Source organism: Pipistrellus hanaki (assembly GCF_964339955.1).
Source record: "Pipistrellus hanaki genome assembly, chromosome: 16".
Taxonomy (NCBI): domain Eukaryota; kingdom Metazoa; phylum Chordata; class Mammalia; order Chiroptera; family Vespertilionidae; genus Pipistrellus; species Pipistrellus hanaki.
Window position 1 is genome coordinate 38,884,206 of NC_140518.1, and position 22,666 is coordinate 38,906,871.

The following is a 22,666-nucleotide window of genomic DNA, read 5'->3' on the forward strand; positions in this document are numbered from 1 at the left end:
TCAGGCCACAGTTGACTGTGAGTCAACTATTACCTTCCTCAGAAAGCAAAACTGCGGAGAAGGGGAACAACTGTAGTTTACAGAGTTCATAGAATATTAGGTGGTCATTAAAATTATAAGGACTGTGGAATCATATTTCTGTTACAATGATAATTAAAAATACTGGGCTGTAAGATTATGGACATTAGTGGAAGTTAAATCGCCAAATGTTAAACCTGGTGTAGCATAATGTGTATAAATTACTATTACTTTAAAATTATTACGGTGTCCCTGCAGTTCTGGCACCTTAAACGGATTTTAGACTTAATTCCGGCCTGCCAGTTACTGAAAGCCCCATTGTCTAGACTCCCTTTACCTACGTTTATCGTCTGTAGACTGAGTATAACCAGTCTCTCGTGGGGTAACTGGGAGAGCACTAGCGGCGATGGGAGCCAGCCTCTCACACGTGCGTACTCCGGAAACAACAGACATTATTTCTATCTCGGCTTCGTTCCTGTAGACCCTTTGCTGTATCCCAGTTTAGGTGCATAATTATTTCCCATCAGCCCCAACTGTACTGCGGTATTTGTGTCCTAAGTAACACAGGGAAGGAGTGAGACACTGTCCGCGTTGGTGGTATAGTGGTGAGCATAGCTGCCTTCCAAGCAGTTGACCCGGGTTCGATTCCCGGCCAACGCAGCGTCTCTTTTAAACATTTTTTTTTTTTTTTTTTTTTTTTTTTTTTTTTTAATCCCCTACCTTCCTTGAATCTGGCCCCACTGCCACACACAGAGTTGCTTATGATCACCAACTCTCCGTGACCCCTTTTCATCGAGAGGACGAGCTGTCTCTAGGGTGGCTGGTGTAAAAAGGCATTCGCAGCAAAGTTGGCCACCTCACCCGCTCCCAATTAATCACAGGAGTGAGAATGCTGGTGCTGGAGGCGAGATGATGCAGCTTTCAAATCCCCTCCGCTGTTCCGCTCTGGTCACCTCCGCACATACCCTCACACAGGCCACATGCGCCGCTCTCTCCAGCACCTTCGTCGCGGTCCAGTGCAAGGTGCGAGCATTGGCGGGGGCTGCAGCCACGCGCGCCTTCTCCTCCATGGAGTAGCAACAAGCGCAACTTGCTCCCAACAACCTCCAACCTCTGTGGCCACCCCGATCGTTCTGTATTTTTGGCCCCTCTTTCTTTTGATCTCCAACCCAGGGAACTTCTTAAGTAGGATTAAAAAAAAAGAAAGAAAACAAAAAAAAACAAAAACAAAAAAAAAACCCAGAACGATCGAAGGAGTAAGAAAACGACATTGTCTCTCCCCGTCGGGGAATCGAACCCCGGTCTCCCGCGTGACAGGCGGGGATACTCACCACTATACTAACGAGGAAGAAGACGGAGGCCGTCCTTTCCAAAGCCTTGATCTGGTTATTTCACCGAACTCAGCACAGTAAGATGAGGTTCCTGGGGATTCTGTCCTTCCGACTGAGAAACACTGATCTGAATGAAGCCTATTCACATTCTAAACCACAACCGAGCGTCAATCACCAGAAAGCCAGAATGAACAGGAGGGACCGACACAGAGGCCTCCAAGGCTGCAGAGACCTGAGTTCAAAGCAAAAACATCCCAGAATAGGTCCTACCCCTTTTTATTGTCACCCGCAGATAAAGGTTGGCCGGCATCAATCAAGCCAAAAGCCTGCTCTCGCGGCCCTGGAGAGGTACCAGGCGGGAAGAAGGGAGCAGATCCTATGTATTGCCTAATCAAGTCCACGAGTTTCTGCTCTTTCTAACGCGTCAAGGGCTTCCTATCGAGAGCTGCTTCTTGCCACCGGGGTGTCCACTTTCAAAAGTGGTCTCTGCACATCCGCTCCGCTCCAATATCAAATACTTCGGAATGCTCTAGTCTCCGCAAAACTCAAGGTAGGGCTCGTCCGGGATTTGAACCCGGGACCTCTCGCACCCGAAGCGAGAATCATACCCCTAGACCAACGAGCCCGCGCCAAGTACTACCGGCAGACGCCTGTAGAAGTTGTATCAGGCTTGCTCACAAGTCTCGGTGGGACGGCCCGGGGGCGCGGTCAGGAGCCTTCATCGGGACACCAAATACTTAGATACAAGGGTCTGGGTGTCCCTCTCCGCTCCGGGTCCGCGAGCTCCGACTCTTCCCAGGAAATAACACCGGGGAAGTGGAAAAGAATGGTTTCGGTCTCACTCCGGCGCAGCCTTGAGCACCCCACTTCCCGTTCCCACCAGTCACTCTCTCGCCGCAATTCCAGAACTTGGAGTCTCGAATTTTCCCGCTTCCGCCCGCCGTCCTCCTCGGATCCAGAGCCCCCGCGCAGAACTTTGAAGACAAAGGTGGAGTTGCCTGGTTGGGGACAAGTAATGAGTCCCGAAAACCCTAGGTGAACACCAGTCCCTTATTCTGTCCCTGCAGCCAGCCCCGGACCAGCCCCAAGCTAAACCCTTTGTGTAGTAACCCACTGTCTTCCCAGACGGTGCGGTAATGGAATAACTCCTGGGGCCAGAAGACCTGTGGGAGAGGCATCATTGAGATGGCGGGGGGAGGTAGGGAAAGTCGGCTTTCCAACCTGCATGAGTGGGGCGGGGCGTCAGGCCTTGAGGATTTCTAACACCCAAACCGGCACTGACCCCAGGACTTCCCGCCTGTAAGATCAGGTCACTCCTACCCTCCCGTGCAGCCTCCACCCTCCAGTTCTCTCCTGGGGTGACCGAGAAGGATTACCTGCCGCCTAAGACCCCCAGAAGGTAAGGGCCTGCGTGGTATGGCCCAAAGCCAGCAGGCCCGGACGGGCTGTTTAATACACTGGCTATGCTCTCACCGGGGGATGCCAGGAGTTCTGGGAGCTCCTGATGACTCAGCTGCAGGCCTGTGTTCTGCCTCCCATCGGCTCAGGACCAGCTCTGCGGAGTATTCCCAGCAGGCTTCTGATCTGATGGACACTGGACAACCGGTAGCATCTCTGAGCTGAACCGTCTCGTTCCACACCCCAGCCGTGTGGCCAGGCCCTTCCGAATTACCAGCCCACAGATACTTTGGTGGGCCCCAACTTCAATGAAGGGTTCAGCTTTTTGCCTTTTCTTTCCCCAGTGCTTGGGCCAAGGGATGGTGTCCAGACCTTTCTGCCTGTCTTCCAAGGAGGTTTAGGCCCTGCCAACGACCTACTTCTTGCCTCCTTCTCCATAGCGTTTACTTCTACCGTCACCAGCCTCGCTTCAGTGCCCCACGAATGGGCCCTGCCCTCCCTCAGGCTCTGGAGACGCTTCTCTGCTCCCACCGTGTCCACAGGGACCCAGCTCTTCAGCGCCCTCTTGCAAGAAACTAGACCTTTGCTAATTCCTAACACAGAATGCCAGCTTGTGGAGAACGGAGGTAACTATATGTGAAGGGCTTGGTACAGGAGCTGCACATAGAAGATGCACCTCCCGCGGTGTTTGGAGGGGCCGGCCTGGCTAGGCCCCGCCCCCGCCCCCACCCACCCCAGCGCCCACGGGGTGTAGCTGAGCAAAGGAAGGTGTAGGAATTCACGCGACTGACAGCTCGACTCAAAAGGAAATCTGGATGCTGCGAGTGTGAAAATGTATAACCCTTGAGTCCTCGAAAAGAAAAAACAATTTGTGAATCTACTAGGAAACATGGATTCAGCGGGAAAAAACGGGACTGTCTTCGAATTCTGAGCCAAAGGCACCGCTGGGATTCGAACCCAGGATCTCCTGTTTACTAGACAGGCGCTTTAACCAACTAAGCCACGGCGCCGGAGTCACTTATGGGACCTCTGATACTACACTATAGGAAAATATTGTTTGGAGCCTGGCCACATCAATTTCAGACCTAAAATTAATAAAATCAACTAGGTTTGGCATCAAACATCCATCCATGAAATATCCCTAATATTGAAACATTTACACCAAAAATGCGCTGTTGGGGAGCTTCCCAGAATCGGGGGTTCATATAATGGGAGGATTTCTGACACTCAGACCCAAAGTTTGATTTCGGGCAATAGGAACGTGTATTTGGGCAGGAGAAGTGTGGCAGGGAAGAAAAAGAAGGAACGTAGTCGGCAGGATTCGAACCTGCGCGGGGAGACCCCAATGGATTTCTAGTCCATCGCCTTAACCACTCGGCCACGACTACAGATGTGCAAGTAGGACGTTGTCTGAAACCTTTGTCAGTTCCTGTGCCCAGCAAACACCACTATTGTATGATTCCGAGAGCGAACACCTGAGCAAGTTAAAATAAGGATTGACACTTGGCTCGCGGCTCCGCCTTTCTGGAATCCTTGTCCCGGATCTTCCCGTTTCTCTCACCCGCCTCCAACAACGCGCTCCCAGGGAAATGAAGACGCGGAAGCCTCGAGGGAACGCTCCCTGCGCCCTAGTTGTGGGAGCACCCTTTAAAAGGTTGACGTGTGCTAACAATTCGGGTTTTGAAAGACAGTGGGGCCCGTGTTGTTCGTAGTCAGAAAGCAACTGGCCCTGGGAAAGAACTTCCTTGCAATAGCACGAGGAAGAAAAAGACCCATCAACTGGCCCGTACGGGGATCGAACCCGCGACCTTGGCGTTATTAGCACCACGCTCTAACCAACTGAGCTAACCGGCCGGTGGTGCAAGTTGGAGATCTTGTTGTACATATCTACAATTCTAAATTATGTAGTCAATGTAGCTTTAACAAAGAATTTTTGTGCAGAATTAGTTTTGTTCTAAAAGCTTCCCAAATGCTGATTAGAAGTGATCTTTAAAAAACCGTAAAGAAATGCCCTCTGAATGGCTTTAAGAGGTGTGGTCAGGTTCTTTTTCATTGAGTAAGCAGCTGCCAGGGAAGAAATGGGAGAATTCAGGCCAAATGTATGCACATTAACTAATAGATCCTGCAACCCTAAGTCTGGGTTCCGACTTAGGAATTCCTACTGGTTTCATTCCTACTGGTGTGGATCAAGAATTTGCCTTAGGCCTGACCCACAGGAAATCCACATAACTGACCACTTTGCTGAGGTTCCATAGTATAGGTTCCTTACATGACTCTTCTAATGATGGCGCTCCCTCAACTCCACCCTCTCATACCCATTTGTACTTCCCATCAACTCTAGGCTTGCATACCTGACTTCTTCCATTCTTGCTGACTGACACCATCAGCAATGGTGTCTAACCTGCCTCCAACTCCCCAATGTACTCCACTCCCTTTAGGCTTGACTTTTGGTATAATTTCTTCTGCTCGACCAGAGCTCTTAAAACCAGTTTTGGCATTGGTGGAAAACAAGGACGGAAATGACGGTGGACAATGGGCGGCTGCCAGGTCAGGAGATCTGTGACCTCACAGATAGCACAAATGTAAAACATCACTAGAGCTTTATTGCAGGCCAACGAGCCTGTCACAAGTACCCCCACAAGGGGCAAGTGTCTTGTCCCTCTAGCGTAGCCCCTGCCACAAAGACAGAACCCAGGTGCTCAGGGCCGCCTATGAGTGCAGGTGGATTTAGCCCAACCAGAGAGAAAATATCAACAGTGCCATGAGTTGCCTATTTCCACTATTTCTCCAAGGCAAGCTGGCATCAGAAAGAACATGAGGAGAAATTATAGTAAGAGAGCAGTTAGTGAATACAGGGATCTGGAGTCCTAGTTCAATCACCACAAAGGTGAGGGCCACAACGAGTGGGAGAAGCAGGGGCCCAGGCCTCAAATGCTCCAGCAGGGCAGGAGACCTTTCAGGCCTTTGTTGCAGTTTCGGAGCAGGAGGAAGCAAATGCCCCCAGGGAGCTGGAGTGCTCAGGCTCCTGGATAGACAGACAGGACAACTGGATCCTGGGATTCATATGAGTCAGGAGAGGGAGCTTCCCACATTGGAACTGCTGTAGCCTAGGAGGTTCTGAAATAGGAAGAGAAGAAAATGCATGTCCTACGCATGTGGTTGTTAGTCCCATCCACCATTCTCCTCTCCAACCCCAGAAATCCCTTATTAATCGCTCATTACCCGTCTGTTTCCACCCCCACCCTTCCATCCTTACTTCCTTACCTAACGGGATGATCTTGGAGGGTTTCCTCTCAAGCTCAAAAGAAAGTTCAATAGGGCGGAGGACAGAGAGGCTGGTACAAAGTGACCGCAGGAAGAGGGTCAAGGGACCATCAGTCTTCGCTGAGGACTAGAAAGGGACGCTCAGGATTAATCAGAATTCAAAATTCCTAAACTCTTTATGAAACCCTCAGGAACCTGGGTATCCGAGCCCCACCTCCCAGCCACATCTTACCTCAGGTTGGGCTTCAGGCCCTATAAACTGCAAGGCCACCTTCCCTGGCCCTCTGACAAGCTCCAGGAGGGAGGTCCACTCACTAGGACACAGCCCTAGGGCTGCTGCCACCTGATGGCTCCGACAGGTCACCACAGCTTCGGCAGTCCCATCCTCCACCAGGAGCCTGGGGTAGAAACAGAAATTCCCAGGCCAGTCACCTGAACCCAACATGCCTCCCTCTCCGCTGTGTCCTCTTTAACTTACTTACCCTTATTCATCCAAAAATACTTATCAAAGCAAATCCCATAAGCCAAGAATTATGCTAACACAGAAATAGCACACAGGCAAAGTCGTGTGATAGGAAAATTAATGGGGTGACAGGTGCCCACGCTGTGCTCTCACCTGATGCTGGCCTGGCTTACAGATGTCTGAGTGGGGCAAGTGGAACCCTGATGAGTACACCTTCCCTGAGATGAAGAAAGTGGTTGGAAAAATCCTCTTGGTCCCATCACATCCCTCTGCACCAAAGCACCCAGCTCAGCCGGCCCCTCCCATACCTGGACGGAGAGGCTGGTACAGTGAGCACACACCCAGAGGAGCTGAAGGCTGAAGACAGAGACAATATGGCAAGAGGCAATGGCCTGGAATGGGGTCTGGCCACCCTGCAGCAGTCTAGCCAGGTAGATGTGGGGCAGAGGAACACTAAAGGAACGAGAGAGACAGGTGTCAAGAACCAGTCAGAGGGGTTCTGAAGGCAGCGTACGTCTGGGAGGACTCAGCAGTCTTCGGGATGGAGGTAACAGTGGTAGCCATGCTCTCCTGGAGCCCCATGGTCCCCATTTTGATTTCTGATCTCAAGTCATCATCAATTATTTATCAGGCTTGACCAACCAAGATGTTAGCCCAGAAAAGATAGTTGCATTTTAGCTTGAAAAGCCTTTAAGAGCTTAGAACACCAAATCTTTCTGGGTAAAATGACAGGTATTGGGCATTTTTTTATTTAGGACACTGACTCAACACATTCTGCTAGGCTTGGGAATGAGTGCAGTTATGGCAAAAATCCCAGAACCAGGAACATGTGTGGGACGCAGATGTGAGGCTGTGAAGTTGGGAGATCAGGACCTGGGGCGCTGACCTGACTGTTGTTTCCGGGGGGAAACTCAGGACGTGCATGTAAGTGGATGACTGGAAACAACAGTAAACATTGTGGGATCTGCAAGGAGAAGAGGAGAAAGAAGTCAGTTAGAGGCCGGAACAGGGAACAGGCATGGCCACTCCCTGAGGAATGCACCCTAGCCAGGCTCTATTAGAGGGAAGGACTGGTCTGGAACCTCTTGTGAGGGTACAGGGCATAAATTCCAGAGCAACTCATCGAACGTAATATCAAAAAGGAGGTGGTGTTGTAGCATAGTTAGATAGGGTGAACATTCAAGAAAATCACATCAGTAGGGAGAGGAGGCGAGGCCAGCTGCATAGATCTTTACCTGGAAACTCTTTTCTCCAGCTGCTTAAAGTAGACTCGGGCTCCTGGAAGGAGTCCGAGTGGGCGAGGCAAGTGTGGGCCTTCGATATATATGTCCAAGTGAGGGGGGAATTCACAATCGGCAGCCTCCACAGCTACAGTTAACTTCACACACCCCCTCCTGGCTTCAGTGCTCCCTACGGAAGGAAAGGGGAGGGTCAGTGGTATCTGTCTGTATCACAAGGTCCCATCACTGCATTCTATACCTTCCCCCAAAGGAGGAGTCATTACCAGGCTTTGTTCCGCTAGCAGCAGGGAGTGGTTCACACAGAGTCCGTGACAGAATCTCAGCTGAGAAGGACACCAAGGAATCGGTGAAGCTGAAGGGTCAAAAAAATAGAGTGAGAATGGAGGCATGAGAATGGAGAGTCAGGACCACGGACAGAAAATGTAGCCAGAGTCTCTGCTAGAAAACCAGCTATATGGTTCTGAAACATTTCATGCTGTGTTGAATCACACACTAAAAGTAACAGGGCCTATGGGAAAATAAGGTTGTGGCAGAGAACTCAAAACCTATACAACTTAGTAACCAGAGGTCTTACCAAGTCTCCACTTCCATTTCAGTCATCCCATTATCTACAGTTTATGTGCTGGAGCTCATGCCCCCTCCTTCAAATCATAGATCCTGAAAAACATTCATTTCTGCCCTAACTGGTTTGGCTCAGAGGACAGAGCATCAGCCTTTGGACTGAAGGGTCCTGGGTTTGATTCTGATCAATGGCACATGCTAGGGTTGCAGGCTCTATCCCCAATGCGGGGCTTGCAGGAGGTCGCCAATCAATGATTCTCTTCATCATTGATGTTTCTCTCTCTTCTCCCTTTCCCTTCCTCTCTAAAATTAATAAAAAAAATATTAAAGAAAAAAAATTCATTTCTAGTAGAGACCAGTTTCATAAAAATTACACCTAGAATTCAGTAGGGTTTTGTTTGTTTGTTTAATATAGGAGAAATATCTCTGCAGCTTATTTTAAATTTATTTATTTTTTTAAAATATATTTTATTGATTTTTTTACAGAGAGGGAGGGAGAGAGATAGTGAGCTAGAAACGTCGCAGCTGCCTCTTGCACGCCCCCTACCAGGGATGTGCCCGCAACCAATGTACATGCCCTTGTCCGGAATCGAACCTGGGACCTTTCAGTCCGCAGACCGACGCTCTACCACTGAGCCAAACCGGCTTCAGCTTAAATTTATTTTTATTGTTAATCCTTACCCAAGGATATTTTTCCATTGATTTTTAAAAATATATATTTATATTGATTTCAGAGAGGAAGGGAGAGGGAGAGAAAGAGAAACATCAATGATGAGAGAGAATCATTGATCAGCTGCCTCCTGCATGTCCCACATTGGAGAGCCATGCAGCCAGATGGGCTCCATTGATTTTTAGACAGAGTGGAAGGAAGGGTGAGATGGGAGAGAGAGAAACATCGATGTGAGAGAGACATATCAATTGGTTGCCTCCTGCATGCATCCTGAAACCGATATACATACTTTTTTTTTTAATATATATTTTATTGATTTTTTACAGAGAGGAAGGGAGAGAGATAGAGAGCTAGAAACATTGATGAGAGAAACATTGACCAGTTGCCTCTTGCACACCCCCTACCAGGGATGTGCCCGCAACCAAGGTACATGCCCTTGATCGAAATCGAACCCGGGACCTTTCAGTCCGCAGACTGACGCTCTACCACTGAGCCAACCGCTCTACCACTGAGCCAAACCGGTTTCGGCCGATATACATACTCTTGATTAGAATGGAACCGGGGACCCATGGTTGATATTCTATCCACTGAGCTAGACTGGCTCCTGCTCTCTTCATTTGCACTTGCAGCTACACCAAAAAGCTTACGTGAGGGAAGCATAGTTGTTCCTGAAGCCATAAGCCACTTCTTGTACTAAAGGAAGGCTCTTCTCGATAGATTCTCAGCGTTTGTCCTTACATTTTTAAAAATGTTTCTTACATTTCCTTTTATTGCTAAATCTTTTCCTGACTTGTGAGAAAGCCTGCTCATGATCACTTTAAAACAGTAACATGCTGGGGGGAAATCGGGTATGAAACACAATTTCCATCTTACACCGACGTCTTCCTATAGGAGCTAAATCACAGGAAAGAAACACGCTGTAGCAGAGAACGGACCATTCATCATATCTAACCATGGCAGAGGAGGGGAGAGCAGCCCAATGAGCTGGAGAAGCTGGCAGACACTCACTTGTCACGGAGCAGGTCTGCCAGCGAGGACTCGGGCAGTGCCTGGTTGAAACCCGGCGTAGCTGGGATGTCCTGGGGGCGCTCATGTTCCAGGATCCATGCATCCTGGACAGTGAGGCAGGACGTACAGCCGGCCAACTCCAGAGGACGCTGCGATATGCAGGACGATTCATCCTCCTCAAACAATGCCGGTGTCTGCCAGGAAATGGGAAGACAATGGACTCTGAGCGTGTCCTAGTCCTGAGGAAGGCTCACAAAATACTATGACCACTTCTGTTTTCTCTCTGGGGCCTGATGGAGGAAGTGACTTAGACACAGACAATCTTTTGATTTGATCAAGATCTACCTTTCTGCTAGGGACCTAGAGAGTGACCAGCACTGGCACTTCCTCTCCAGATCCCACGCCAAAAGAGCTTTCTGGGGAAGGGTCTGATGAAGCAGGGCACTCACGGGAGGGCCAGGAGCCACGAGCCGGTACACCTGCCCGGGGTGCAAGAACTCGAACCAGCGGACCGAGGGGCCCATAAAGATGAGGAGAACCTGTGAGGAAGGACAGCAGGGTCCTTGGGATCCAGACAGGAGCCAGGGCCACACAGGTCAAGCCCTAGATCTTTGAAGTCCTAGCTTACCTTCTGATCCTTGTTCTCATCTCCCTTGAGCTGGGGTGGGCCCCAACCAGTTCCCTCCTTCCTCTGGGTACCCCCGAGCCAGCGCCCTGATACATGGAAACTGAGGGTGGGCTTGGCCACCGCTGCACTGGCTCCTGGGAGGGCACAAAAGTTCCTCTTCATCAGTGCCTCCTTGTGGGACAGCAAGAACAGCCGGCTCTGTCCTACATGGGGAACCTCGGGGAGGGAGGGTTCTGGCTGAGGACGTGTTGAGGGGGTGGCTGAGGGAAGGAAAGTTCTGGGCATAGGCCAGATCAGGGCATCAGCCAGAAGGAACTGGACATAGACTCTGTTGGGAGAAAGAACAGGTTTCTTAGTGGGATGGGCATTGGGTGTTGCGGCCCCAGCATTCCCACACCTGCTCCAGGCCCTTCCCCGATCCCTCAGAGACTCGGAGGACAGCCCCTACCCTAAGAGGCCCACCTGGCCCCCTGGTCCTGGATGAAGCCTTCCATGCCCAGCTCCTGCCAGGACGGGAAGCTGCTCTTGACATTCCTCTCTATGACCAGCTGGAACCGCTCTGCCCGCACCAGGCAGCCTAGAGGAAAGAGGAGAGAACCGTGGAATGGGAAGCAAAGCAGACCATCCTGCCGGTCTTGCTGCCCAGCCTAGACCTGGCCTGAGCCCACCTCAGGGGGACGACACTCCAAGGGAAGCATTCCGCCCGCATGTCCAGTCCCGCCCTGGCCTGAGGCCGAAAAGGCGTTGATCTCCTCTCACAAATCCACACCAGCCTGCCTGTGCCCAGATCTAAGAAAACTTTGCTTTCCACAGTTTCCTTGCCTATAGATCTCGGTGGGTCCAGTAAGACCATTATTCTTCCAAACCAAGAATGTGGGAAGTGGGAGCTGCCACCTGGTGTGCACGTGAGGCACCAGATAGGGAGCTGGAGGTCTGGCTAGGGAACCCCTTGCTCCTTTTCTCTACTTGCTGGTACGTACCAGTCTCCCGGATATATTAACGCATGCCACCTTGGCATCTCCAGGAAATCCCAGCAAACCCCTGGTCTGAGACCCTCTGCTCCACAACCACCTTCTCTCTACTCCGGCCTCCACACCTATGAGCCGGATGTCGGTGACGGGCTGCGAGTGCTTGTCCAGGAGCAGGCAGGGGAGGGAGCCACTCTGGTCCCGGAGCTGCAGACAACCTTTATGAGATGAAGCCACCAGAACCCCAACCAAAACCTGCAGAGAGATGAAAGCCAAGGTATCAATATTCATTAAGCACATATTGAGCATCTATTATGTGCCAGGAGCTGTGTTCAAGGTTAGCTACAAAGTAAACAAAAAAGACATGGCCTCTAACCTGAAAGAACTTACCTTTGAGTGGGGAAGACGGATGTGAAAACACACACTCATGCGTTCACACACTCGGTAGTAGGAGAGAAAGTGTAAATCAAAGTTAGGGAACCTCAGCAGACATAAGAAGAAGTGGGCATTTTATTTTATGTGCACTGGGAAAAACAAAAAGGACTTAAAGCAAGACTTTTAGAATCCAAGTCACATTTTACCTCACTCTTTCTAGTTGCTGCAGGAGGGGGCGGTCTAGTGAGAAGGCTAACCAGTAACATGATGAGGAAGGACGAAGACAGTGACAGTGAGAATGGCAAAAAGAGGAAGTGCTCTCTGGAGCCCCACTCGCCTGGGCCGGCTGGAAGGTGGAGGGCAGCAGACAGAGCCAGGACCAGGCCAGGCGCTGATTGAGTTGGCAACTGGTCAGGTGAGCAACTTCGGGGGCGGACAGGAGGGTCTTGGGGTCAAAGGAATCCCAGGCCTTGCACTCGCCTTCCTCTTTCAGGGCGGCCAGAGTGGGGAAGGAGCAAGGAGTCTGAAGCCGAGAGTACTGTCAGAAGAGAAGAAAAGTCAGATTGGGCATCCCGTGTATCCCAGCCTCCCCCCCCGCCCCGGGCGCCCCGTTTCCCCCACATCCTCACACCTTCTGGAGTGGACAGCGATGTGGCTCCTCCAGGATCTCCTTGTGTGCGTTCCGAGTGGGGACGCACGGCGGAGCGAGAACATCCAGGGTCGGAGCCAGGAGCTGCAGTGCCAGGCTGGGGCTGGCAGGGGAGGCGCACTGCAGGAACTGGTGGTGTCTCAGCATATGGGGACACAGCCTGGGGGAGGAGCGGAGTCACTTTCCCAGGACCCTTCCTCTCCCAGGATCCTGCTTCCCTTAGAGGTGGGGTCCTACCCCCGGTGCCACCCCAGCCCGGACCCTCATCCTCCTCACTTGCTGGCCAGCTCCTCCAGGGCCTTGGTAACCCACAGGTAGAGGGGAAGTCCTAACTGACGCTCCCACACCAGCTTCTCATACAGGTAGGCCCCCCAGGCGTGGAGGGAGGACTGAGACTCAGGCTTCAGACGAGAGAAGCCCCGAAGTAGAACAGCACCACGGAGACAAGCGGCTAGCACTGGCCTTCTCGTCCCTCCTCCCACTGACTGGAGGAGGTGAACATCCTGGAGCTGGGGAAGCAGAAGAGGTGAAGCAGCAGAGTTGACTGCAGTTTGACTGCCTGCGTTCCGAGAGAAACACGACTTCTCCCGTACAGGTCATTCCTCTCATCCTCCACGCCTCCCCTTCCATCACAACCCACTGTCCGGGGGTAAGCCTTCATCCCTCACAGCTCCACTAAGTCCTTCTGTGAGCCGGGGGGCTCCTGGCTGGGGTGGCTTCCCCACTCACCAGGCTACCTGACATCATTCTGGCCCTCGCTACCCCTGCGCTTCAGCTCCAACATCTCCTCCTCCAGTTAGAGGCCCTTCTGTGAAGGAGATGTTCTAGTTCCAAGCACTCCTCCTTTTTTTTTTTTTTTTTAAATTTCTTATTGATTATGGTATCACATAATTGTCCTCATCCCCCCATTCCTACCCCAAACCCTCCCCACGTATGCCCCCACCCCCTGTTGTCCGTGACCACTGGTTAGGCTTATATGCATGCATACAAGTCCTTTGGTTGATCTCTCCCCTTTTCCTCCACCCTCTCCTACCATGGTTTGAGAGTCTGATTGATGCTTCCCTGTCCCAGGCTCTACTTTCTGATCTGAGCTCTCATCCAAATCATTTTTTTTTTTTTTAGTTATATTTTATTGATTTTTTACAGAGAGGAAGGGAGAGAGCGAGCTAGAAATGAGAGAGAAACATCTATCAGCCACCTCCTGTGCGCACGCACGCGCGCGCACACACACACACACACACACACACACACACATACACACACACACACACACACCAGGGGATGTGCCTGCAACCAAGGTAGATGCCCTTGACCAGAATCGAACCTGGGACCCTTCAGTCCACAGGCCGATGCTCTATCCACTGAACCAAACCGGTTTTGGCCCAAATCATTCTTTTTTTTTTTTTTTTTTTTAACCCTTTGCACTCCGAACCATTCTGGACATTGGCTACCAGCTACTCGACACTAACGGCAGAAACGTGCGTTGAAATAACTCAATTCCCCGTAATCACTAATAAACTGCAATGTCCCCTGAGAGGAGACATCCAAGTGATATGCTAGAATTCTGATGTCCCCTGAGAGGGGACAGCGGAGTGCAAAGGGTTAAATATATTTTACTGATTTTTTATAGAGAGGGATAGAGTTAAAAACATCAATGAGAGAGAATCATCACCAGCTGCCTCCTTCACACCCCACACTGGAGACGTGCCCGCAACCAAGGTACATGCCCCTGACCGGAATCGAACCTGGGACCCTTCAGTCCTCAGGCCGAGGCTCTATCCACTGAGCCAAACCGGTTTTGGCTCAAATCACTCTTTTTTTTCTTTTTCTTTTTTTTAATATATTTTATTGATTTTGTACAGAGAGGAAGGGAGAGAGAGAGAGAGCTAGAAACATCGATGAGAGAGTCATCGACCAGCTGCCTCTTGCACACCCCCTACTGGGGATGTGCCCGCAACCAAGTTACATGCCCTTGACCGGAATCGAACCCGGGACCTTTCAGTCCCCAAGCTGACGCTCTATCCATTGAGCCAAACCGGTCTCGGCTCAAATCACTCTTAACAAACGTACATGCCCACTTCCCAATACACAGTTATTATTTTTATATTTTTGTTGTAAAGGTTCCCATCCTGCTGCCAAACAAGACCGGCCTATAGAGGCAGAAGCAGCTGCTGAGAAGCCTCTTTTTGTCAGCAGCCCCGATCCCTCACATACCTCCAGCCGGACTCCTGGCCGCACCACCCGCCGGAGGCTATGGAACTGCTGGTAGGAAAGGCAGAGCCCCAGCTGCCCATCCAGCTCATAGAGGCCAGCGGGCTGATTCAGCACGGCAGTGACCGTTCCCTGCAAAGAGGTCAGAGGGCCAGTTGATGCCCATGTCCTTCCTGTTTGGAGACCCACATGTCCTGCCCCTCGAGCTCCAGGACCTCTCCCTTATGCTTACCGTGTACGACAGGAGTGTGGAGTCCCGGGCAAGCCCCTTTTGCTCCTGTCTGTCTTGGATGCTGCTTGTCCTGGGGAGTGTCTTGGCGTCAGCCTCCAAGAGAGTTCTGCCCAGCTCCAGGTCCAGGTCCAGCTCTCGCACACATTCTGGTTTCAGCGGCAACAGCTGAGAGGAGGGCTTGGTCGTCCAAACACGGTAGCGGTGACCGTGAATCTTGGATGCGCGCAGCTCTGTCAGCACATAGGCCCTGCCAGGCCAAAGGGCTCGGTGCCAAACCAGCTGGGCGGGGACCTGCAGAGGCAGGCAACATGGTACATGAGATGCTTCTCACAAGCTATCCTTCTGCATGTCCCCTACTGGGGATCGAGCCCGCAACCTGGGCATGTGCCCTTGATCGAAATCGAACCCGGGACCCTTCAGGCTGACACTCTATCCACTGAGCCAAACCAGCTAGTGCAAGGCTGTGTTTTAATAGTTGCTTCTATTTATTACTAGACAAAGTAATAAATCCTTTCCATCATAATGTAACCTCAAAAACCTGCCCTCATGAGCTTTCCTTCCCTCATCTTCCTTGTTTGCCAATTAAATCTTAAACCATAGAACTTTTAGGATCTCTCTTCTCTCTTAGGAGATGCCAAATCCCTCCCCCAAGATACAAACCATCCCTAAAACTTCCTTCCAAATACATAAATATTCCATTCAGAAACTTACATTTTTTTTGCATTTCCCCTCTCTCACCCTGTAACGTATAAACCATTTCTATTTATTTAATCAATATGCACTGGATACGTATGTATCCAGTATTAGGATTAGATGTAATGGGAAGTATAATAGACTGTTCCCTCTTCTCCAACATATTTCAAACCACTGGGGAACACAGACACAAACCCAAGTAATAACATGGAGCCATGTACGATCAAGAGGCACAAAGAACACACATTAACTAAGGATGGGCTGGGATGATTAGAAAGGCCAAGTGAAAGAAGAGGAACTTGAAGGACATTTTGAAGTGGGGAGAGAGAGGAGTAATTCAATAAGCGATAATAGCCCTGGCTGCTTTGGCTCAGTGGATAGAGCGTCGGCTTGTGGACTGCAGGGTCCCAGGTCAGGATGAAAAAGGAATGTTCTTGGCAGTTGCATAGGAAAATGAGAAATATTAAAGTAGGAAAATACTGGTAGAAGTAAAAACCTTGGATTGACCCTGATCCTCACCTGCACAATGATGGATACGTGGCCACCCATTTGGCTGTCAGGTGGGGATAATTCACCAAGAGACAAGATGAAGTAAGCTTTCTTTTTGCTTTTCACCAGAGCACTCAATCGAACCAGCTTCCCAGCCAGGTTTGGCTGCATAACTCTGAGCTTGCTTCTAACGAAGGTAGAAAGAAGAGAGGAAAAAGTCATTACTTCTCTTCTAATCCCCTGCAAATTCCTCCCCTTCCAACTGTGATTTAAAATTTCCACCTTTCCATAGGTATTCTAAAGAGACCATATTATTCCCTTTATTTGGAGCATCTCATCAATATTACTCTCAATACCTTTCTCTCCTTCTTTCCCCTGACTCACCATCCTCCTCCGTTTCATGGTGCTCCCTCCTCCCCTGGAGAGGGAAGAGTTACCTGTGCCTGAGGAGGCGGCAAGCAGCTTCCGGGTAGAGAACAGGAATGGGGGTCGGAGGGCCAGTACTGATGGTCAAAGGAAACACCGGCACAGGGGCACCCCAGAGCTCCAAGTGCCCTTCTCCGGAGCGATTCCATTTGGCAGGAGGAAGGTAACCCCAACTGGGGAACAGAAAGAGATGGCCCAACCAAGAAAGATCCAGATCTATGAGCTAGGAAAGACCAAAATCAAGGGTTAATCAGCATCCCTTTTACTTCCCTCCACCTTAGTCCCCCGAGACTTAACTGCCTCACTCCCTAGACACCATTTCTGTTAGGCAGGATCTGAGGCATCTGACATTCCCCTTCCTACTCACCTCACAGCCCAGGACACCAGTGTTATCCTTCACATAGAGGCTTCCATTTCTGCAACCTTGTTCCAAGTCCCCTGATAAGTCTGTTAGTGTCCCTACAAGAAGCAGCCGCTCCCGGGGGAGGGGAGCCCCACTGAGTTCAGCCTCTTGGGCCCAGGCCTGATATGCAGTACTGCTCCAGGTCAGGTGGCTGCAGCATGGAAGGCACTGGTAGCTCCTGAGGTCCTGTACTGAGGCAAAGCTGCAGAAGGAAGGGAGCAAAGTTGTGTTCAAATCTAGGAAGTTACACTCACCCCTGACAAATCTCCCAATATTATCCCAAGGAAAGGTCAATGGGGAAAATGGTCTAGGAAGTTTAATTGATTGAAGTGGGGAAAGATGAAGGGAGAGAGGGAGGGAGATTGCTTAAGGAGAAGGGCTAGAGGAGAACTGGATCAGGACAGAGCACTTAGGGGACTTCACTAAATTTGTAACATTTTACTTCTTATAAAAAAGAACTGAATCAAATCTGGCAAATTTTAAGGTTTTAAAAATCCAGCCTTAAGTACCTGGATAACCACAAAGTCAATAAGCACACCGTTTAGTTCAGCTCTTTTTTGCAGGCAAGACTTTCTCAATGAAGACAGTAGGGTGCTGATTTACATTCTGGTGGACCAGCAATTTTAGTTACCACTGGTTTGTTTATTTATTTGCGATCCTTCTTGTCTTTATTTTGAAGCGAACCAGTTGAAGTATATATTTTCCCTTTCTGTGTAGTTATGAATGACATTTTTTATTGATTTGAGAGAGGAAGGGAGAGAGAAAAAAATCAATTTGTTATTCTATTTATTTATTCTTTGGTTGCTTCTTCTTTGGTGTGCCCTAACCAAAGATCAAACCTGCAACCTTGGCATATTGGGATGATGCTAACCAACTGAGCCACTCCATCAGGGCTATGAATAACATTTTATTTATTTATTTATTTATTTATTTATTTATTTATTATTGCCCTTGACCAGAATTGAACCTGGGACACTTCAGTCTGTAGGCAGAGGCTCCATCCACTAAGCCAAACTGGCTAGGGCTGAATAACATTTAAATACAGATATTTCTCTTAGTATTCCAGTTTAGAAAATTTCCCCCCATCCTTGTTGATGTTAATTTTTTAATATTACATTTATTGGGGTAACAGGGTTAATAACATTATGAAATTTTCAGGTGTACAAAATTATAAGTCAACATCTGTGATGCCATTTATATAAAGTCTAAAGGTATGTAAAACTACTGTATTTTGATTAGGAATAGCAGCATATATATAAATATTCACATGAATAATATACCTTATTTTCAAAACAGTGTGTACTTCTATGAGGTCTTTTTTCAGGATATTTCAGAGCCTTCAATATGTTAACGAGTCTTACAACTCTCCTAGAATAGCTTATCATATCCAATGTCTCTCAAATTTATTTAGCCATGGAGCCCTTTTCGTGTGTTATTTTATTAATATTGCCTAGAACAGTTTAGGAAATGGTACTAAGCAAAACAACAACAACAACAAAATACCTTCAGGAGACCTTACACTTAGTTCTTAAACACACTGTCTGCACTTGGTGAATCTTAGTTTCCTAACACACAAAGTGAAATAGTACCAGCTTTCCTCCCCACTCTGAGAGTTCTTTCTCCAAATCTTTCAGTCTCCTCGACCTCTCCCTTCCTTTTCTTCTCTAGAGTTAACTTAAGCCTACTTTGGAGAACTGTGGGGAAAGCAAAGCAGCTTGATGAGGAATGGAGATGCTTGGCAGAAGACGGTGTGTTTACTCCTTTCCCTCCCCTTACCAAGTTTCCCCTCACTTTTCCCAGGTCCTTCCTTTGCAACTCCACATCGAACTTCCCTGAAGCCCACCTCTCCTTACCCGTAGCTGAGAGGCAGTGTAAAACCCTGGTTCCTTCCCTGAGACGACCAGACAGTCTTCACACAGTCAATTACCGACTGAGTGAACTGGATAGTAGGCTCCTTGCCAGCTGGACACAGCGTCTCTTGGATGAAGTCCCGGGCATTCTCAAGCCAGGTTTGCTCCTGAGAAAAGTGGATCTAGTTAAGACAACTTCATGACAATCCTGCCCACCAAGAAATTTGGGGGAAAATAAAGGAACAGAAAAAAAAAATCAAGAGGGCATGTAAATGAAGAGGAAATGTAAAGGAGTTGAGAGCTTGGAGGTCTTTTGGTCCAGCTGTACAATCTGCCCAGATAGCTGGCCATCCAGCGTGGTCTTGCATCTTTCTCTAACACACCTGCACCGGTCCTTACAGTGCTCACTGTTATCTACATTCCTCTGTGAACCATCGCAGGCAGGGTGTGCTCCCTCCTCGGAGCACCCATAGCACCTTGCACAGATCTCTATGAAGAGCAATGATCCATTTTACATAGAGTCTAACTATAAAGCCAGCAGGTTGAAAAAAAAATTGTTCAAAATCACCCTTGAAAATAATCTTTTATATTGCTCATAAACAATAGGACATAGATCCTAGCCTGTTTGGCTCAGTGGATAGAGTATCAGGCCTCAGACTAAAGGATCCTGGGTTTGATTCAGGTCAAGGACACGTAACCGGGATGCATGCGAGAGGCAAACAATCGGCGTCTCTCTCTCACATCTATGCTTTTTGCTCTCTATCTCTCCCTCTCCCTCTCTCTCTCCCCTTCCACTCTCTCTAAAATATCAATGGAAAAATGTCCTCAGGTGAGGAGTACAAAAAAAAAAAAAAAAAAGGACATAGTACTTTATAGTAATAAATGAAAATGTGCCTAATAATGAACATTACATAAAAAAGAACATGAGTATAATTTTTATTATTCCATTGTTTAGTCATCTATACATGTGAGTTCCCATAAGCTAAATACATATATAATACAATCCCCATTGCATTTGTTTCTTGTACTATCTTTTCATCTAAGATGTGGGCTTCCTAAGGAGGACATGAACTATTTTTGTATACTTGTCATACATTCTGAACACACAGTTGCCTCTATATGTAGATAATTCTAGGACATGGGGCCAGCAGCTTGGCCTATTCCCAGTACTAGGCAGCTTTATTTTATAACTATAGGCCTGGTGCATGAAAATTCATACACTTGGGTAGGGAGGGTAGAAGGGGGTTTAAGAAAGTTCCCTTGGCCCCGCCTGTGCTCTCTCACAGTCTGGGAGCCCTTAGGGGATGTCCCTAAGGGGAGTGGGCCTAAGCTGTCAGTCAGACATCCCTCTGGCAGCCTGAAAGTCAAGGGGGATGTCTGACTAACGACTAGACTTACGCTCCCTGGGAGAGGCTCCTGCCACAGCAGATGAACAGTAGTCTCCCTGTGGAAGCACAATGACCACCAGGAGGCAGCTCCTGTGTTGAGCGTCTGCCCTCTGGTGGTCAGTGCACATCATGGTGACCAGTCGTTCCAGGTCTTCTGCCCTGAAGAGTCAATTTGTATATTACCCTTTATTATATAAGATCATTATTTTTTACAAATATATTTTATTGATTTTTTTACAGGAAGAGAGAGGGATAGAGAGTTAGAAACATCAATGAGAGTGAGTCATCGATCAGCTGCCTACTGCACACCCCCCACTGGGGACGTGCCCGCAACCAAGGTACATGCCCTCGACCGGAATCAAACCCGGGACCTTTCAGTCCATAGGCTGACGCTCTATCCACTGAGCCAAACCAGTTTCGGCTATTATATAAGATTATTATATAGGATAGGATTCCAACAGAGTTCAACAACACTTAGGGGAAGGACCTTTATCCTTTTTGATCCTCAGTGATAATTCTAAACCATTACAGTTCTATCCCTGTCCCTCCAATGAGCCTTTACTAGCTTTCTGACCAAGCCTCCACATCAGGGTCCTTGTGGACAGTCCTACTATTGACTTTCACCTTCACTCCACCTCAGCCGCCCTCCTGCATGGTCAGGGTTGTCAAAACTGTACCAGGTCTTCATTCAGGACTCCCCATCAACATAATCACAGCCCAGACTCTCACGTTTTGCATCTTCCTCTCTTGGTTGCTTTTTTAAGCCCCTGTTTCTCTGAGAGCCTGTCCATTGCTTGACACATTGAACACTACCGTTTCTCTCAAGGTGGTACCTCAGAATCATCAATTTTATTACCAATGCAGGCGATTTTTTAGATGACCTCACCTACTGAATCAGAATGGGAGCGGGATAGTATTTTAAATAAGCTCCCCAGATTGATAATAATACAGGCTGAAGTTTGAGAGCACTTTCCTCTCAATGACTTCAGCCACCAGATGCCATTGGTAGATGCTGACTGTTCCTAAACCTCTACTTTAGCTCTAGTTATATCCACGCGCCTCTCAGAATCTCCCCCTGGCCACCCTGCAGACACCCCAAATGCTCAACACAGAACTTTTCACAAAATCCACTCCTCTTGCAGTGCTCACTAACTTTGCAGATAGCACCCTCAAGCAAACAGGTCGACCCTGAAACCTGGATGTCCTTATCCCCCTTCCTTTTTCACTCTGCCTTCACCTCCTGTACCTCAACATCAGTGCCTGGTCAGGATCATCATCCAACATCAATGTAACTGATACTCTCTCGTCCACTTTCCACACGGCTACTTCAGGAAATGTAAACACGAATCTCAGCCAATCATTTTTCTCTTAATAACTCCCAATTCACCTCAGGTTCAAGTCGCTGCTTAGCAAGACATACAAGCCTGTCAGCTGATTCCTCCATCACTACGCAACTGAACTTATTTTCAAGGACACCCTCTCTACCTCTTGCCTTTAAACATATTTTTGCCTCCGCCTCGAACTCTCCTTCAGTGACTTTTTTTTTTTTTTTTTTTTTTGCGAACTCTTTACACGCACTTTGGGTCTCAAAAGCTTTTCCTGATGATCATTTACAGCTGCGTCAGGGGTCTCCCCCAAGAAACCCACAGTGCACAGTTCGCCGTCAGTCTGCTCCCAGCTTCCCACCGGGCTTGAAGTCTAGAAACGTGTTTAGGGATCCCAGCGGGCGCCACAGGAATGAGGAATAAATATATTCGCAGAACCCGTGAGGGGGGTAGGACAGTCAGCCTCACAGGTTCCCCCTCGCCGGGCACGGCCAGCGAAGTCAGGGAGGCAAAGAGGCAAGGTGTGGGCAACAGGAAAAGAAAGAAAATCCAGGACAGACAAGAAAAAAGAAAAAAAAGGACGAGGGTAGGGGAACAGCACTCACGGTGCCAACGGCCTGAGCGCGGCGAGTCGCCATGATTCGCCCCAGGCGTTGCTCAGTAACCGGCGTTGGTGCGAGTGCTCACGGGAGAGCCGGCCTGTGACGTCATCGGCGGGCGCGTTCTACGCTCCACCGTTGGCTCCTCCCCTCTCCGCGACCAGAGAGCGCCACGCCCACCTCTGCCCCGCCCCCAGGCGCCGGGCGTCCCACCGCTTCATCCGGTCTGGGTTCCCCGGGTGGGATAAGGGAGCTCAGGGCCCGGAGCACAGCGGCCTGGTGGGTCACTCTTGGCATCTTTAGGTTTCCCTGGTCCTACCGAGCAGAGAGAAGTGCTTCCTTCATAATGCAGCCAGAGTACAGCAAAACCCCGTTATAACGGACTAATTCGGGGGGAGGGGGGGAGGGCGGAAAAATGTCCCTTTAAAGCCCAGAGTCCGTTATTTAATAAAGTAGGTTTTCTGAATGCGTATGTT

General features: G+C 49.2%; 1 protein-coding gene across 1 annotated transcript; it reads right to left on the reverse strand.

Annotated features, from left to right (window-relative positions):
* Positions 1-5,330: 5,330 nt before the first annotated feature.
* CTC1 (CST telomere replication complex component 1) lies at positions 5,331-22,301 on the reverse strand. Its single transcript, XM_084861775.1, has 23 exons — positions 22,197-22,301; positions 18,882-19,045; positions 16,993-17,230; positions 16,637-16,848; positions 16,230-16,386; positions 15,018-15,308; positions 14,789-14,917; positions 12,851-13,083; positions 12,557-12,734; positions 12,263-12,463; positions 11,679-11,805; positions 11,045-11,159; positions 10,583-10,910; positions 10,404-10,493; positions 9,955-10,148; positions 7,979-8,067; positions 7,710-7,884; positions 7,361-7,438; positions 6,783-6,927; positions 6,628-6,692; positions 6,244-6,409; positions 6,012-6,138; positions 5,331-5,864 (listed from the first exon to the last, which is right to left on the reverse strand). The coding sequence occupies exons 1-23, from the start codon at positions 22,227-22,229 to the stop codon at positions 5,704-5,706; spliced, it is 3,696 nt and encodes a 1,231-aa protein (XP_084717901.1). The 5' UTR covers positions 22,230-22,301; the 3' UTR covers positions 5,331-5,703.
* Between the last annotated feature and the right edge of the window lie 365 nt (positions 22,302-22,666).